This window comes from Lontra canadensis, unplaced genomic scaffold (genome assembly GCF_010015895.1).
Source record: "Lontra canadensis isolate GAN:19392208 unplaced genomic scaffold, GSC_riverotter_1.0 scaffold8, whole genome shotgun sequence".
Classification (NCBI taxonomy): Eukaryota; Metazoa; Chordata; class Mammalia; order Carnivora; family Mustelidae; genus Lontra; species Lontra canadensis.
The window spans coordinates 3,967,726-3,985,757 of NW_022631002.1; the positions used below are offsets into that span (position 1 = coordinate 3,967,726).

At 46.6% G+C, this 18,032-nt stretch overlaps 1 protein-coding gene across 1 annotated transcript in view; it reads right to left on the bottom strand.

The window, feature by feature from the left end:
• The window catches only part of USP10 (ubiquitin specific peptidase 10), a 67,339-nt gene that overhangs the window by 30,386 nt on the left and 18,921 nt on the right, over positions 1-18,032 (bottom strand). Inside the window, exons 2-3 of the mRNA XM_032854604.1 lie at positions 5,503-5,571; positions 1,520-1,580 (exon numbers count right to left, since the gene is read on the bottom strand). Coding sequence (XP_032710495.1) covers positions 1,520-1,580; positions 5,503-5,571 — 130 coding nt within the window. The remainder of the gene's footprint in view (positions 1-1,519; positions 1,581-5,502; positions 5,572-18,032) is intronic.

Sequence of the window (18,032 nt, forward strand, 5' to 3'; positions counted from 1 at the left end):
CATTCACCAAAAACACACGGACGGTTTACAACATTCCAGAAGTACAGTGCGCAGCTGCTGAGCACAGAGAAATGGGTGATCCTGATCCCTGCCACCCAGAGCCCAACTGTCGGAAGAGGGAGGCAGACTCATTACCGGCCAGCGGGACAGGCACTGTGAAAGGAATAAACGTCACAGAAACACGAGAGAACAGGAAAGGCCCCAGGGAAAGGCGCCTTTAAGCTGCCCTGTCACTGGCAGCGTGAGCCGGTGGCCAGATCCCAGCTGTGTTTTTGGCAGATGAAAAGACGGACCTGAGAGAAGAGACAATGGAGAAGAGGAGCCATGACGCAGGAACTAAGCCGAGAAGACAGCCTAAAAGGAGGGGTGCGGCGTGAGGAAGGGAGGGAGAGGCCACGGAGAGGAGCTGGTGGAGCCTCCAACCTGCAGCCTGGGCCCTGGGAAGACGGTGAGACCGTGAACCGAACGAGGAAGAAAGGAGCAACACGAAGGGGAAAGCGCTGAGTAAGCCACCGCAGCACACTTCCTACGCGCCAAGTACTCGGGGACAGACGGCGGCAGACCCGGCAAGCGGGGTCTCCGAAGGCTAGCCAGCCAGGACACGTAACCACCCCGTCGCCCCTAGCACTGCTCTTCCCTCAGCCTCCCAGATCATGGTTTCCTCCAAACCGCTAAGGACGTTAGATGCCGCCGACTCTCTGCTGTACATAAAAGGTCTGCACAGGTTCTTCAGGTTTATGTTTAAATTACAACGAAAGCCCCGTTCACAGGTCTGCCCATGCTAATGAAACTGGGAACCAGGTCCCTGGCCCTCAAAGCAAAGGGTCCGCATCGGCTTCTCCAGGCCCAGCAAGGGCCCTTAATGATCCACACGGTGCACGAGGCCCCACAGCTCGGACGCACCCGCGCCCCGGCCTTCTGCGCACGACAGCCAGCCACCGGTGCTCAACTGCACAAAATCACTGCATCTCAGTGAGCACTGTCCCCGGTAATGAGCTCTGTATCTGGGACAGACACCAGAAAAGTAACAGACCAGGAAGTAAAAAGGTCCTCTGACTTCCCGAGAGCATTAAGGAACAGACTGGGACAGAAATGAAAACTGCAGAACCGATCAGAGCTGTCGGCTGAGCCTTGCAAAGAGCGCGCTCTCAGAATCACCAGCTCTGCCCGCAGCAGCCTCTACAACCAGAAGAAAGGCCACTGGGGAACTTTTACCAAAACTGCTGGCTATAAAGGACACACGTGTGCCACGGACCATGGTCAAGAAAAAATGGCATCAAACAACTATTTCCATACTTAAACCTGGAACGTCTAACAGTCTGAAGCACAAAATATACTTCATTAATCAAAATGATTCAGAGATCAAACATGCTAGTTTACAGCAAAAACCGCAAGCAGTCAGGGAACGTTTATTGGGAAAGTATGAAGCGGGAGGAAACCGTGACTTCCGAACAGCCGGCCCACCCAGCGCACGGGGCCAGAGAACGCGCCGGGGAGATAAAGGAGAGAACCAGCTTACCGTCGGGGAGTTCGTCGGGATCTTGGGGGCCACAGAGAACTGTTCCACTGTATGGAGGAAGCTGCACAGGGAAGTGGAAAACAAATTTTAACTCAACAAAATGTTCAAACCCAACACATTCTTTTTCATTAAACTCTTTATCCATTCAACTTTTCTCATGACATTTTTTTTTACCAAAATAACATAGGCAGTAAAATTAAATCACCTTCATTTAAGATAAAAAGTACCACAGGAATGATTTTAAAAATTGTCCTTAAGATCCAAAAATGAGGCAAAAAATGAAAATAAAGATTCCAATGGACATGTAAGTCAACTACAATAAAATGCCACCGTAAGCCCTTCCTTTCATAGGATGTTAGAAAATGCCCACAGATACCACAGCCACTTGCCCTGAGCCACTAAGAAAGGTGAGTCCTAGTGACCTCATGTCTGTCACCCCTGCGGCACTGCACGTCCGCCCGGAAGGACAGGCCAGACTTCTCACGCCCACCACTGTCTGAGAACTGCTGTGCAGGGGTGTCCTCAGCTGATTTCCCCAATTAACTCTTAGCAGGTCGATTCAATGGTCACAATAAAGAAGTTCTCTCCCCCAGGGAATGAGTGACAAGAAAGAACCTGAGGAAACACAGGGCAGTTCAAAACCCAAGGCTTGCAGGGATGGGAGCTGCACGTTGTCCACTGGGGGGCGCCGGGGATCTTCCTGCCCACACGGAAGCAGCCGTTCTGGGTCTGCCTAGGGCTACACCTGGGCCTTGCACCCGCAGCACAAAGGCCACTCAAACACTCACACAGTGCTCCCGCATTCACCGCGGGCACAGACACCTGGAGCAAAAAAGGCTCGTCTGAGCACCAGTCAGGTTCCTCTCCCCCTGCAGTCACGAAGGAAGTTTAGCAAACTCCCAGATGCAGAATGCCTTCTCTCTTCCTCTCAGTGACACCACGCTGCCCCTGGTGAGGGAAATCTACGCAACTGTGAGGCAGTAAAAGTACTTGTTTTTTGGTTTTTTAAAAATCAAGCTGCATTTACACAAACTGTCTTAAGTGACAGAGGCAGGACCTGAAAACAGACTCTAGACCCCAGGAGACTCCAGGCAACACTGCCATTTTCTTTTTGTGTTTACAAAACTTACTCAGAGTTACTAACCTAGTAGTGCAACTATAGGAATTAGTGTGGGAGTGAGTTCAGGTACAAAAGAAGGGAGTGTGTGTCTTCCTTACTCTGCAGGCACATGGCACCTTTAATTCAACAAACCTCCACCATTTAGAAGATGCCCCCCAGACTGTGGTAAATGTGTATTTATGACAGAGAATTGCTCAAAGTTCCCTCTTTAACTATATAGCTACTTCTAAGAATAAAAAATTATAAAATCAAATTCACACATGAATTCAAGGTGAGCAATGTAAAAAACAAATCCAGTTATATTAGATGCACAGTAAAATCAACTTAATCTGAAAACAGTACTTCAGACTTAATCTGAAGTCAGTACTCAGGCCCTTTGATTAGGAAGGTAATATTTTAAACAAATACTGTATGATAGCCCTTATTTTTGCAATCTAACAAAAAAACAAAACACAGAAACTCAAAATTAAAAAAAAAAAAAACAAAAAAAACGGCGACTGGCCTGACACCAGCGAAGGCTGAGTCAGGGGAGCGGGGAACCACGGGGTCAGGACTTCCACCACTCACCACCAGCAGATACACACGTCCCGGATGTCTAACACACAGTGTGTGGATTACAGACAGCAACCTTTATTATAAACTTTAAGCCTGCTAAGAAGCCAGGTTTTAACTGTTCCCACTATAAGACCTGCTATTCATAAATTCCCAAGGAAGAGTTAAGGATGAGGGAGGATCGGGGCGCCTGGGGGACTCAGTCGTCAGGCATCTGCCTTCAGCTCAGGTCATGATCCTGGGGTCCTGGGATCGAGCCCCATCTCCCTCTCCCACTCCCCTTCCTTCTGTTCCCTCTCTCGCTGTGTGTCTTTCTCTGTCAAATAAATAAAATCTTTAAAAAAAAAAAAAGGATGAAGGAGAATCAAAACACCTCTGAATAAGTATAAGAGGGTATGTGCTCTCCCAGAAGATGGATTATAGAGTTGCAACCATTAAAACGAGTGGTAAGGATACAGAGATAAAGCAGAAGGGCCACGGCCACGGGCACTGCAACTAACCGCCCAGTGCTCAGCGAATGACGCTGGGACCACTCACGGCCACCGCCAGAGAAGCCATATCAGGGCCACACCTCACAGACAGCAAAGTCCGCCCCAACTGTACCATACACTACAGTGGAAACAAAACCTTAAAACTTTAGGAGGAAAACCAGAGTCTTTATTACCGCAGACAAAGAAAGTATTTCTTAAAGACATTTACAAACCATGAGGAAAAAAGCCAATACATTTGACATTTAAGTTAAAAACGTACTTCCCTTATGCAGCAAAAGAGATAAAAATGCATCACATGTGAAGTTCAAAAGCCCTCATGCTAGAACGAGATGCCTGTAACATGCAAAACCAAAGACCACTAATCATGTAAGTAACGAGAAAAAGACAAGCCACTTAATAAAAAAATGTGGACAGGGGAGACAGGCTTAATTCAAGAAGTGGAAATCTGTACTGTCAATGGGCACAGGCAAGTAATGAAATAGTTCTCAACTATGTCACCTGAGAACTGTTAACAATGAGAATCCATTCAGACCCAACAGATTAACAACGTTTTTAAGTATGCCTATACTAAGAAGCAAGAATTTTTTCTTCAAATGAGACGGTGAGAACACTCATGCACTGCTGATGGGGATGCAGACTGTTAGATGCTTTGAAAGCAGATCAGCGGTCTCCAGCAAAACTACAGATGCTTACTCCTTCCCCGCTGACACAGATGCTTACTCCTTCCCCGCTGACCAGTTCCATTCCTAAGGCCAAAGCCTGGAGAAATCCACAGAGGCACGTAAAATATGTTTACTGCAACATTTCTGTAACTATGTACCAACTAAAGACCCCAATGGTCCTTGCGAGGAGATAAGGCAAATGAGCTGTGACAGCTGTTGAGAGCTGTTCTACCAGCAGTGCTTAGCAATTAAAATCAAAGAACGAAAAACAAAACGTATCAGCATAGATAGAGCAAACAATACCTTAGTATGAAATAAACCTCAAAACGATGTACACACAGTTGACCCTGGACACCATGGGTTTCAATTGTGCAGTCCACTTTACAAGCAGATTTTTTTCTATAAATACAGTGTAACACTATAAACATATTTCCTCTTATTATTTTCCTAACATTTTCTTTTCTCCAGCTTACTTTATTCTAAGAATAACCACATAACATTTGTAACACATAAAATGTGCTAATCAACTGTTCTTATGATCAGTAAGGCTTCTGATCGCCAATAGGCTATTAGTAGTTAAGTTCTGGGGTCATCAAAAGTTACACGTAGATTTTCAAATGAAGCGGGGGTTAGGAGTGTGCTAATCAACTGTTCTTATGATCAGTAAGGCTTCTGATCGCCAATAGGCTATTATTAGTAGTTAAGTTCTGGGGTCATCAAAAGTTACACGTAGATTTTCAAATGAAGCGGGGGTCGGCACTCCTAACCCCTGCGTATAAAACCATTTATCCTTTAAACCACATAAAAAATTACAATGTTACTATCTGCTGACACCCCTGTGTGTAGTAGAAGGTGAAAACCAGTCAGTAAACAATACCAACTCAGCAGAGCTGTTACTTCTGCGGAGGGAGCGGAATGAGATGGGAGAGGGGTACAAAGGAGGCTTCAACTGTATCCGTTAAGTCTTTGCTATATAAATATAGCAAAATGTCAGTATCAGTCAAATCTGGTGGTGGGTTTGGGCATTTCTATTAGTTTCTTTTCTATATGTTTCTGTACAGTGGATTTATCAAAAAGCATAAATTTTAAAAAAATCAAAACTAAAACATAACCAGTAATTTTATCTACACACATACTCAATAAAATGTTTTGTCTTACCTCAACCGAAGAGCGAGGAGTCACAAAGAACTGATTGAATTCATCAGGGCTAAAATCTCCAAAAATATACTGGAAAAGAAAAAAAAGCCACTGATCACATAAAATATCCAATTTATATACTTTAGGGAAAATGCTACATATTATACCAATCCTATGAAATGTGTAGGCCAGAAGCCCAACACCCTTTCTTAAGTAAATAAATCAAGGGTCTGCATAATGGAGATTTCCAATTACATAAAAGAAAATACTACTGAGCCTTTTCATAAATTGTCAGACAACACTGTGAAACCGATAAGCTTACTTTGAAACACTGTACACCACACCTGTCAGCAGAGTCCTGCCTGAAGGACAATATTCTGGCTCACAGACACTTCCAGGTGTCCCGTTCACCTTTCTGCCGACTCATTCACTACCTCCATGCCAGTGTTCTCTGCCGCATGCACTACTGGAAAGCAGAAAACGTGGTTCACAGTGTTCACATGGGAAGACAGAGTTATCCCCCAAAAAAAAAAAAAATGCTAATGATCCTGATGAACGAGCTTTGAGATAAATATATATGTACCTTTTTATCCTGAAAGTTCATTTAAACCTGACGTATAAACACATTATTGAGCAGACACAGGTCTAGTTATAAAACCCTTCACAGAACTCTGAACGCTGGCTTCATGGGGAAACAACCAGTTCAACGGCAGAAGCAAGTGTGGCAGGTGCCCAATGGCTCATTTTCTCCCAGAGCTTTACAAACTAAGTCACTGACAAGAATCAGGATGACTAGATTTCTACAACAGAGAACCGTTCACTAAATTATTCATTCATATAGTCAATAATTATTTAGAGCCTACTAACACCATGTACAAAGATCAGTACTGGGGATAAAAATGGTTAAGCAGGGGCGCCTGGGTGGCTAAGTGGGTTAAGCCTCTGCCTTCGGCTCAGGTCATGATCTCAGGGTCGTGGGATTGAGCCCCGCATCACATCGGACTCTCTGCTCAGTGGGGAGCCTGCTTCCCCCGCTCTCTCTGCCTACTTGTGATCTCTGTCAAATAAATAAATAAAATCTTTAAAAAAAAAAATGGTAAGCAGATAGGGTGCCTGGGTGGCTCAGTTGGTTAAAGTGATTTTAGCTCGGGTCCTGATCTCAGGGTCCTGGGATGGAGCCTGACCTCCCTCTCCCACTGCCCCTCACCTGCTCACTCTCTCTCTCCCTCAAATAAATAAACCTTTAAAAAAAAAGAAAAAATGGTAAGCAGAGTTGTGGTTCCTTGGCTCTAATGGAGCTGAGTGACCTGCTGCGAAATGTACAAGCATGTGATTCAAAAATAACCAGTAACCACATATTATATAAATGGAAATGCCTATTATTATCATAAACGTGAATAAATAACAACGAACTCTCACAGCATATTAGTAAGATTGCACCAAGGACTGCCTGGTTGGTTGTACAGTCAGTTAAGTGGCTGACTCCTGATTTCAGCTCAGGTCATGATCTCAGGGTCCTAGGATCAAGCCCCATGTTGGGCTCCGAGCTTAGTGGGAGGAATCTCCCTGGGAGTCTCCCTCTCCCCCTCTTGTATGCATGTGCTCTCTAATAAATACATCTTTAAAAAAAAAAAATGCACTGATCCTTCTTTTAAGTTTTTTTTTAATTTACTTACTTATTTTAGAGTGTGCGAGTCTGAGCAGGGAGAGGAGCAGAGGGGGAGGGTAGAGGGAAGGGAGAGAATCTCAAGCAGGCTCCCCGAGGAGGGCAGAGGCCTATGGGGGCTCGATCTCATGACCCTGAGATTGTGACCTGAGCCTAACCAAGAGTCAGATACTCAATGACTCAGACACCCACGCGCCCCAATGCACCAATATTTCATGGGAAAATACTGCCGGAGGGCTCTTTGGCAATAGCTAGCCAGACCACAAATATATATTAAAAATAAGAACATCGTCACATAATATTCACATATACTTGCAAAAATCCACAAAGAAACTGTGCATTGATAGTAATGGTAAAAATAAGCAGGGCCCCAAAACAATTTAGAAATCATCATCTGCAACAGGAACTCAGACCCTCTTACCATTTCCAACACCAGGGGAAAGCCTGTATTAACCGCTCTCAGGTGTAACCTCGAGCTCTGGAAGGGAAAGGTCTATTCCAGTGCAAAGGAAGCGGAAGAAGGTGGGGGTGAAAAACGACACTGCTGAATGGCATTCCCTTACAGCCCACTCCAGAGAGACATCTCAAGTCTAGATATAAAACCTCAAAATTTACTCAGCAGGAAATGAAAACACAAGCCATAGATTAGGAGAAAATATTCCCGATGATACCAAATGCTGAGGATTAGGGAATGACTGCAGCTTTCCTCATGGCGGACACAGATGCAGAACGGTACAGCCGCTTTGGGGAAGAGTCTGGCAGGTTCATACCAAGTTAGCCCACACCTACTCACCCAGGAGAAATAAAGACCTATGTCCCCGGAAAACGTGCATGCTGAGGTTTACAGCAGCTCTACTCGTAACACTAAAACAACCCAAATGTCCGTCAAGAGGTGAATGTGGTACGTCTATAAATGAAATGCTGCTCAGTGGCTCTCAAAAGCATCATGCTAAGGGAAAGAAGTCTGACTTCAAAAGCTACATGTGGTATGATTACATTTATGTAACATTCTATGGTAAAACGGTAAGGACAGAAAACAGATCAGCCTGACCTGCCCAGTGCAGGCTCCCGGCTCAGAGGGGAAGCTGCTTCTCCCTCTGCCTGCTGCTCCCCTTGCTTGTGAGCTCTCTCTTGCTCTGACAAATGGATAAATGAAATCTTTAAAAAAAAAAAAAAAGGAAAACTTTCCTATAGATTGTAAATGCTTTTTTTTTTTTTTTTAAGATGTGCTTATTTTAAATAGAGTGCAGGGGCAGAGGAAGAGAGAATCTCAAGCAGACTCCCCACTGAGGGAGGAGGCCATCACAGGCCTGGATTCCGGGACCCTGAGATCATGACTTGGGCCGACACCAAGAGTCAGACGCTCAACCAATGGGAGTCACCCAGGTGCCCCTAAGTGTGTTTCTGTTACAACTTCATGCCACCCATTTCTCTACCAGATACATATCTTCCATCTGATCACAAACCTAACTGGGGAAAACCACGGAAGAGCTTGCAGTACAGGAGGGGAGAAAATCACCAGGAAACTGTTAAACGAAGAGCACACTCTGGGTACAAAAGGGAAGAAAAGCCAGAGCCAAGGGAAAGCAAACTGGAGGCAGGGCAGCCACACCAGATTCCTAGTGTGTCTCTGGTCAGAATTCCAGACCATGTAAATACCTTATGCATTCAAAAAATTACTCATAAAAAGTCTCTGTAAACAATTCTGAAATGACTCTACAACTTTTCAAAGGTGCCCATTTTGCAGAGACATTACAAGTGTGCCCCCTAAATTTGTGCCTGTGTTCATTACAAGATCTCCCTGACAACAGATTAGGACTTGATGAAAACATTTAATCCCAAAGAGCCGTCATAAGCAACTGCAAACTATCAACTGTGTGACTCTAAAATATCACCTGGCACTCAACAAATGACAGCGGGAGCTACTGTCACTGCAACGGGAGCTGCTGGACGGCGGCTCACATGTGTCAGTGAGCAGGGCTGCCAAGGTACCCGTGAATCACATCCTCTGGCCACAATCAGACGGATTTCCAACCCCTCAAATGCATGAGTCTTTGAGAGTGAGCGGCTACACCTCCACAGTATAAACAACAGTCACTTCAGCTGTGTGACCGAGAGGACAGGGGGGACCGCTAGGAAGCTGGTGCCAAGGATGGCAGCATTTGTGCAAGGTGCTGGCCTCCCCGAGGAGCTAGGCTAGGATCTGTTTCCTACAGAATGGCTATTCCCCTTATGCTCATGGCAGAGAAATGACCCAGACCTTCTTCCTCAGAATCTGTACACACACTGCCGCTCAGCCAGAAGCGCCAGCATCATAAGGAACAATAAGGAGGGAGTTCAGTCTCACGATCGGCAGAGCGCAAGTCACCGGGGACTCAGGCAAGGGAAAGCTTCCCAAAAGCGGATCTCCACCCTCCACAGTGCATGCAACGAAACAGACAATTATTTCTTTCTAGGCACAGTAACGAATGCCTCTTTGGTAACCATTCAAATGTTCACTTGGAACGATTTAACAGAATATCCCACAAAAATTCTGAGTTTATGACATCATTTCAGTGTTTAACAAAATCATCTAAATCATTCAAAACTGACTACAGGAAGCATTACCACAAATAAGCATTTATTACGCACACTGTTCCAGAAAGGCAATTAGGAGAGTTAGCTTACACGAATTCAATGGGAGGGGGAAAAAAAGTAACTTTTTAACATTCTGATAAAAACTACAAAGATAAAGGCCAAATATTTATGCGAGAGCAAATCCCAGTGCCGGGACACAGAGCACGCTGGCCCGCATTTCACAGGCAAGTACGCAACTGGACACGCCTGACAGAGGGCTGAAGCCACGCTGCGCGGGACACCACAGCGCCTGTCGCGGAGATTCAGGACCACCAACTGCCACCACGTGCTCGGGTTCTACCACCTCCTGCTCCAAAAGCTGTCCTAATTTTCAATCACAGATTATTCTAGGTGTTTGGCAAAATGAAGAGCGTGACCAAAGAGAGAGAGGCAGGACCATGTTCTTCAAAAAAGTCAGTGCCGTGAAAGACTGTGGAAACATCCCGGATGGCAAAAGCTAAAGACACAACAAGTAAACACAGTGTGACCCCAGAATGGACCCCGTCCTGGAGGGAAACACTATGAAAGAGATAATGAGGTCAACTGACAAGATCAGAATATGGACAGCGGGTTGTAAAAAGCACTGCGCCAGTGTACACTTATGAAAGCAGTAACTGTCCTCCTGCGGTCATGTAAGAAGACATCTGTAATCTTGGGAAACACGTCGAAGCATCCGGGGGTAAGATCATGGTACATGACCTCTCCAGTGTCAGAGGGTGGAGGAAGGAGTGTGCGTCCGTGTGTGTGTTCAAGTTTGGGAATAGGCGCGTACGTGACAAGAAAAGTCAAGCCATGGCAATGGCTAAGCAAAGGGGGTTCGATCTGAACTGGTCAATCCAGGTAAAGGAGTAAAAGGGAGCTCTTCATGCTACTTTTATTTCTGCAACTTCTGTAAAGTTGAAATTATTTCCAAATGAAGAGGTTTTTTTAAGAGCCAAAACAGAAAACACTCAATTGTGCGAAAAACCCTTACCCTCTCTGTGAGTGTGAAACATTCTCCTTCCTCTGGAGGATTATTAATAAGTGGATTTTAACGTCTTTCTAAGGAAAAAATATTATAGGAGTCTTGGTTAAAAAAGATAAAAATGATTCTGCCTCATTTCACAGGATTTATAATTTAGTGGGGAAGAAAACTCCACTGACCGCATGAATTTGTTTTGTCTTGTAACAGCACAGAAAGATAAAACAGGACAACTGAGTCTGCGTGCGAGAAGCAGCAGTAGCGCCTTCTTTCCTGCATTTTCAAAGCCCGGTGCAGGGCCCAGGGCAGGCAGACGCTCACTCAGTCCACAGGTTCGGTGTGGATGAAACAAAAGGTGCCTGAAGGCCCTCTGTCGGCCCAACTGCATTACAACATTTACAATGTTACTCTTCTAACGGCGGTAGCAAGGCAAAGCCGGAAACTCCCTCTAGGTTTTCCACAACCCCCACCAGAGCGGGCTGAATGGTAGAGTCACAAGGAGAAACAAGAAAGCAAATCGGATCGCTCCCTTCCCAGCAGCCCGTGATGCCCACACGAAAGGCCCGAGGTCAGTGCTCCAGGGGCTTTCGGCCTCTGCATTCCTCTCTCCGGGAGGCAGGCGAGCCAGCGAGGTGCAGACGCTCTTGCCCACTACCGGGGACACATTTCCAACTAACTCAGCTCAGGCTTTAGAACTCCCACTGTCGAGGAACCTGGGTGGCTCAATGGGTTAAAGCCTCCACCTTCGGCTCAGGTCATGATCTCAGGGTCCTGGAATCGAGCCCCACATCGGCTTCTCTGCTCAGTGGGGAGCCTGCTTCCCCCGCTCTCTCTGTGCCTGCCTCTCTGCCTACTTGTGATCTCTCTGCCAAATAAATAAATAAAATCTTTTAAAAAAAGAAAAAGAAAAAGAACTCCCACTGTCTGCACGTTTGATTATTCTCCGATCCTTTCTAGAGAGGGTATGTTAAAAAAAAAACATACAAGAAGCGCTGCAGGAAAAGGCGGCAAGGCCACAACACAGCCCCCAGACGCGGCTGCTCTGGGTGTCACCTTACGGAGACCCGAGGCCTCAGCCCTTAGGAGGGTCTGGCTCTGTAAGCCCCAGGAAAGGGCTGGGCAAACGTGGAAACGCCGTGCTCACGCTACAGGAAAAGCGAAGGGGCCACTCGGCCAAGGCAGGTTCCCACGGCCGGCGGGGGCTCGGCACAGATCCGCGGTCGCCCGCCGGGAGGAACGGCACCGGCGCGCCCACGGCGCTAGGGGGCGCACGAGCACAGCGCGCCTCCGCGACGTCCAAAGCGCGGGAGGACGGAGGACGGAGCGCATCCGCGAGGCGCCACCAGGCCGGCCGTCTGCTTCCATCTGGGCTCCCGGAGAGCGACCGGCCTCGGAGGGAAAGACCAGACACAAGGCAGTGCTGCGTGAACGCCGGACTGTGCGCGTCCTGTCCCTCCGCCTCCGAGGCGGGCAGGCGTCCGCGCGAGCCCCCCTTCCAGAGCCACTGCGGGAGTCCAGGCCCAAGTCCCGCCTCGAACAAAGCAAGGACAGAAGCCGGATTCGCCAGCGAGAGCCCGAGAGGCACAGTCTCCGCCTCCTCCATCCCCCAACCCAAAAAGGCTGAGTTTGGGAGAGGCTGAAATACGCAGGACCAACGCAGCTCCGAGGGCAAGTCTCACTTTCGCCTCTGACAGGAGGGTGCTGGCCTCGGCCACCTCCAGCAGCGCCCCCCCCCAGCTCCACAAGTGTCTCCTGGATCTAACCGGGACAGAGGAACAGGGTCTGGAAATGTCCCCAGGTGAGTCGCTGCTACCACGTGGATAAAGCCTGAAAACATCACGTTAAGAAGTCAGACGTGACAGGGACCCAAATTGTCGCATTCCATTCATGCGGAATGTCTAGAGGAAGCCAGTCTCTAGAGACAGAAGGTAAACTGTGGTGGTCACAGGTTCCCGGACGGGGAAACGGGGAGTCACTGCTAACGGACAGGAGGTTTCTTTCTGAAGTGATGAAATGCTCTACAATTGTGATGCTTGCACAACTCTGTGAACGCACTAAAATCCACTAAAATGTACTCTTATTAAAAATGGGTGAATTCTATGGTATGTAAGTTATATCTCAATAAAGTAAAAAAAAAGTGCTTGCAAAAAAAATCTCATTTCTTTACTAAACTTTTTAAAAACAATTATTTGAGACAGAGTGTGCACGTGTGCACACACACGCACGCGCACACACACACACAAAGTGGGGAGAGAGGGAGAGGGAGAAGCAGGTTCCCCGCTAAGCAGGGAGCCTGGCAGGGGCCTGGATGGCAGGACCCCAGGACCACAACCTGAACTGAAGGCAGACGCTTAACCAACTGAGCCCTCCAGGTGCCCCTTTACTCAACCTGACTGATCACGCGTCCTCCTTGATGCATGCTGACGTCTACTGAACCATCGGTGGGTCACGGCACACTTTCAACTCTACAAAGTGGTGTGGGTGGTGTGGGGACACATGGACATGACACTGTTCGGGACAGTCGATGCACAACAGGAATTTCACTGATTTAACCATATGTACTGGATGGGCACCGACTAGCCACACTGAGTCATGCTAGATTATAAGAAGAAACTGAATAAAACAGACACAGCTTTCAGGACACTACGACATTTACAGTTTGGTCACAGAATGAGTGGAATGTGAGTTGCAGTGAGCATTACAAGCGGCAAAAGCCAACAAAGAGGCAGATAGAGGAAGGCCTGATCCTTAATGGACTAAGTTGCAGTAGAGGGGTTCTGAGAAGGGGACAGAATGGACAAACTGTGTGACAAAGCCACACCCACAGGCAGTGCACTCTCCTCACAATTCAAGCGAAAGCACGATGTAGTGTCAGTTTCATGTAGTCTATTTATGTGACTACTAAAGTCTTATCAGAAGATCGCCTCTCCAGGCGCCCGGGTGGCTCAGTGGGTTAAGGCCTCTGCCTTTGACTCAGGTCAAGGTCACAGGGTCCTGGGATCCAGCCCCTCATCGGGCCCTCTGCTGAGCAGGGAGCCTGCTTCCCCCTCTCTGCCTGCCTCTCTGCCTACTTGTGATCTCTGCCAAATAAATAAATAAAATCTTTAAAAAAAAAAAAAAAAAAAGATCGCCTCTCACCTTCCGAAGCAGGATCTGTAATATGTTGGCTGTATACTCTGAGCTAAAACTTGTTCCCACAAATGCATCTCCAACTACAAAACATGATTCTTCTAAAAGAAATCCATTTCTTACCAACTTTCCAGCCCTATGTCTACATTAGAGTTCGTTACTTCGCACAAAAGCAGTTAGATTTTAACTTGTTCTGCTCTGAACTAACACTAAACAGCAAGATAAAAGAGCCCACATTATATGATAACTTGCTATCTAGAATTTTTATCACATGGAAAAGACCTGATAAATTATTAGGGAGTGAACTGAGTGCCTGTTGTCTAGGATCGCTCCAGTAGAAGTTCAGAGTCCGCCTACTTCAATTTTCATTACAATCACCCCAGTGCTGATCTGGGAAGTAAGGGGTGGGGAGGAAATAAGAGAAGAAAAAGGAAAGCAAGCAGAACACCAATAAAGAAACTTTAGCAGTGGTTCCACCTTTGCTGGGGCACAGGGTGAATGAGAAAACAGGCTGCAGGGGGCACGCGGGGAAGTTGGGAGCCAGAGAAGGGCTGAAAGATACCCTACCTGTGGGGGGGAATTAAATAAATATGTGATTTGTTAAGATTCATCATATATACTTTAAAAGGGTGAAATTCACTGCAGATACATTATGTCCCCATAAAGGTTTTTGTTTGTTTTAAAAAGAACAGGAACCAAGTTAAATTCATCTTTGTATTGCCAGCAGTTAAAGGACTTGACACATAGTAGGTGCTGAAAAAAAGCCTTGCTGAACAAGTGAACTGAGGAAGAGGAAGATGAAGAGAAAACCCCATGGGAAATAGAAGTTTTAGGGATAAGAAATGATAACCTCTCCATCCTCCACATGAAGAAACTTCCCGTATGTCAGTGCCATCAAATCACCTTGACTGCTCTGGTCTTTATTCTCCTATTTTTAAGATCAGAGATGTTCCAGCAAGAAGCACAATTTTTATTTATTTATTTATTTGACAGAGACAAAGAGAGATCACAAGTAGGCAGAGAGGCAGGGGCAGGGGGAGACTCCCCGCTGAGCAGAGAGCCCGATGTGGGGCTTGATCCCAGGACCCTGAGATCATGACCTGGGCCAAAGGCAGAGGCTTAACCCACTGAGCCACCCAGTCGCCCCTTCACTTTTAAATATAATCTTTAAATATAACCAAGATATAACCCTTAATTTTTAAATATAACAATTAAACAGAATCAAGACAATTTGAATTAAGCCTTACAGAAAACTTATTAAGAGCATGCATTTTGACCCAGAGGAAAATCATTCACAAATACCATGTGGTCTCCCAAACTAAAGAAAAATCCACTTTCATGTTTTAAATTCAGAAGGGAAAAAAAGGGTAAAACAAACCACAGATGTAATCAAAAAGTTTGAGGGCAGGTCAACCTTTTAAAAACTCAGTTTCATTCCCCACCTCAACTATCCTTGCCTACCAAACAAATCACCCGCGTACAGTGCGAAGCAGGCGCTCTCCCAGTCTTTACTGTCCCCCTCTCTTTTTGGCTCCAACTTTCTTTAAAAAACAAATTTCACTGAGAACCACCTATCTGTGCTCCGATTCACTCTTCTGTCATCAACGTGGACTCCTGCTCTTGTGGACAAAAAAATTCTTCCCTTTTAAATTGGTGCACCATAAAATTAACAGGACTGACAAGAGCAAGCGCTGGTGAGGACACAGCAGAAGGGGAATGCTCATGACTGCTGGTGCAGGTGTCAAGACAGACACTTGGGAGAAACTTGACAGCTTCCTCTAAAAGAAAACACACATCATGTGACCCAACAATTTCACTTCACGGTAGTTTACCCACAGGAAGTGAACGCCTCTACCCACCCAAGACTCGCACATGAACGCAGAGCACATCTTCCATCCTAACAAACGCCGGGACAACCAGTGTTCATGAGGAGGTGAAGAAAGCATCTGCGGTGGAGCCATATAATGAAATTCTAATCCTCACTGAAGGGAGAGAATTCCTACAGGATAGAGGAACCTTAGAATGTTACGCAGAGTAAGAGAAGCCAGAGAGAAGAGCACACGCCGTGTAATTCCGCCTCAACAGAATTCTAGGAAAGGGGAAAGCCTCGAGGGACAGCAGATCAGGAACCACCTTGACACGGGGTAGAGATTCACGGCAAAGGGGCACGAAGGCACTTCCAGGGCAACAGACTGGTTGTGGTAGTAGCTAGCCTGGCGTGACCTTACCAAACCCCAGATGGAAACAAAATCTAGGGTACACTTACTGTATTAAATTATACCTCATAATGGGTTTTTAAAATTGATGCACAATCAATCAACGCATGCCCACAAATAAGGTGGACGAGGCAGCTGTATTACAAAAGCAGCTCTTGATGGCAAGGACCGCCGTGTTAACCTTTCATTTACATCAGGAGTATTCTCAAACACTGTCTGGAAACATCCACACACTGGGATTTTTTTTTTTTTTTTAAGGTTTTGCGCTCCTCAGCCCAAAGACTCTTGCTGGTAGCACTGAGCACCACCCACAACGCTGGGCATGACATCTGTGTTCTGCCACCTGCTGTCACCATAAGGGCGCCCACTCTTATAGTTCCCCATCACCACGCCACAGACTGTCCTGGCCCAGCTCAACCTCCGTAAGCTGCCTAGACCCCCGACCACCTACTCAGACTCCACGCCACGCACGGTTACTGCCAGTAACACTGAGTCAAACCGCAAGTGTTTCATTAAACAGAGTACTACGTGGGCAGACACCTGTAAGTGCATCTGTCCTACAGGATTTTTCACTTAATGAAATACACTGGAACCAAACCAACAGAAGCTGGGCTACCGAAGGCCGCCTGCCAGAAAGGACAGTGCATCACTAAACCAGAGCTTCAAGTTTAAACACGTCTGAAAACAAGCAGGGTTACTACCTAAATGACCTTCTTCAATCTGCTGGCCATTGCCAGTGGTTTCTTAAATACCCTGCAAGATCTAGAGCTGCCTAACTCACGCCCCTGTATCCCGTACATCCAGAGGAAGATACCCTCAACCCTTTCCATGGCTCCCCAAATGTCCCCAGACTCCCCTGAATGAGTCACTTCGGTTGTTAATGAAAACCAAAGTTACTCAGAAGAGTTGCTCCGAGCAGAAAAAGCTGCTAAATTATGATCTGCTGAAAATGAAAGAACACAAATGCGGTGCTGACACCGAAGGCCGGCCCGGTCCATGGAGGAAGTGCTCCACCGCTTGCTCTTCCAGCTTGACTTCCACCTAATGATCTGCTGAAAACGAAGACTGCAACTATGCAGAAATAGTCTACTTTATCAGCCAAAACAACTTCATTCCTGAATTATGCATTTAAGTTCACTGTTAGGATTAAAAATCTTTTCAGATTTGTTTTAGAGAGAGAGCAGGCAGGCAAGTGCACATAAGTGGGAGAGGGAGAGGGTAGAGAACCCAAAGCAGACTCTGCACTAAGCGTGGAGCCCAACATGGGGCTCGATCTCACAACCCTGAGATCAAAACCAAGAGTCGGACGCTTGACCAACTGTGCCACCCAGGAGCCACTAAAAATCTTTCATTAGAGAAAAACAAGACCTGATACTTCAGAAAGTCCCACTTATGATAACTTGAGCAACCTGGAAAAGAGGTATTTCTCCCAATTAGTTGACAATATAGAAGCAGAAAACCAACCACTGGTGGGGCTCACATAGCAGGGAAGCAGGGTCAGCTATGCAGGTCAAAGGACTACGGCAGTGAGTCTCAGCCCAGGCCACCCCCTAGAATCACCTGAGGATCCTCAGGTCACAGCTGCGAAAATTCGGGGTTCAGGGCGCCTGGATGGCTCAGTGGGTTAAAGCCTCTGCCTTCAGCTCAGGTTGTGATCCCAGGGTCCTGGGATCAAGCCCCGCATCGGGCTCTCTGCTCGGCGGGGAGCCTGCTTCCCCCTCCCCGCGCCTGCCCCTCTGCCTACTTGCGATCGCATGCGCTCGCTCGCGCGCGCTCTCTCTCTCTCTCTGTCAAATAAATAAATAAATAAATCTTTTTTTTTTAATTTGGGGTTCACTGGAGTAAGGGGGCACCCAGGCTTCACTCAACATTTTAAACACTTTCTGTTTAGTTATGATGTGCAGTTAGGGTTCAGAATCATTGTGTAGGGGTGTTTCTGAAACCTAGAAAAAAGCTCTACCAC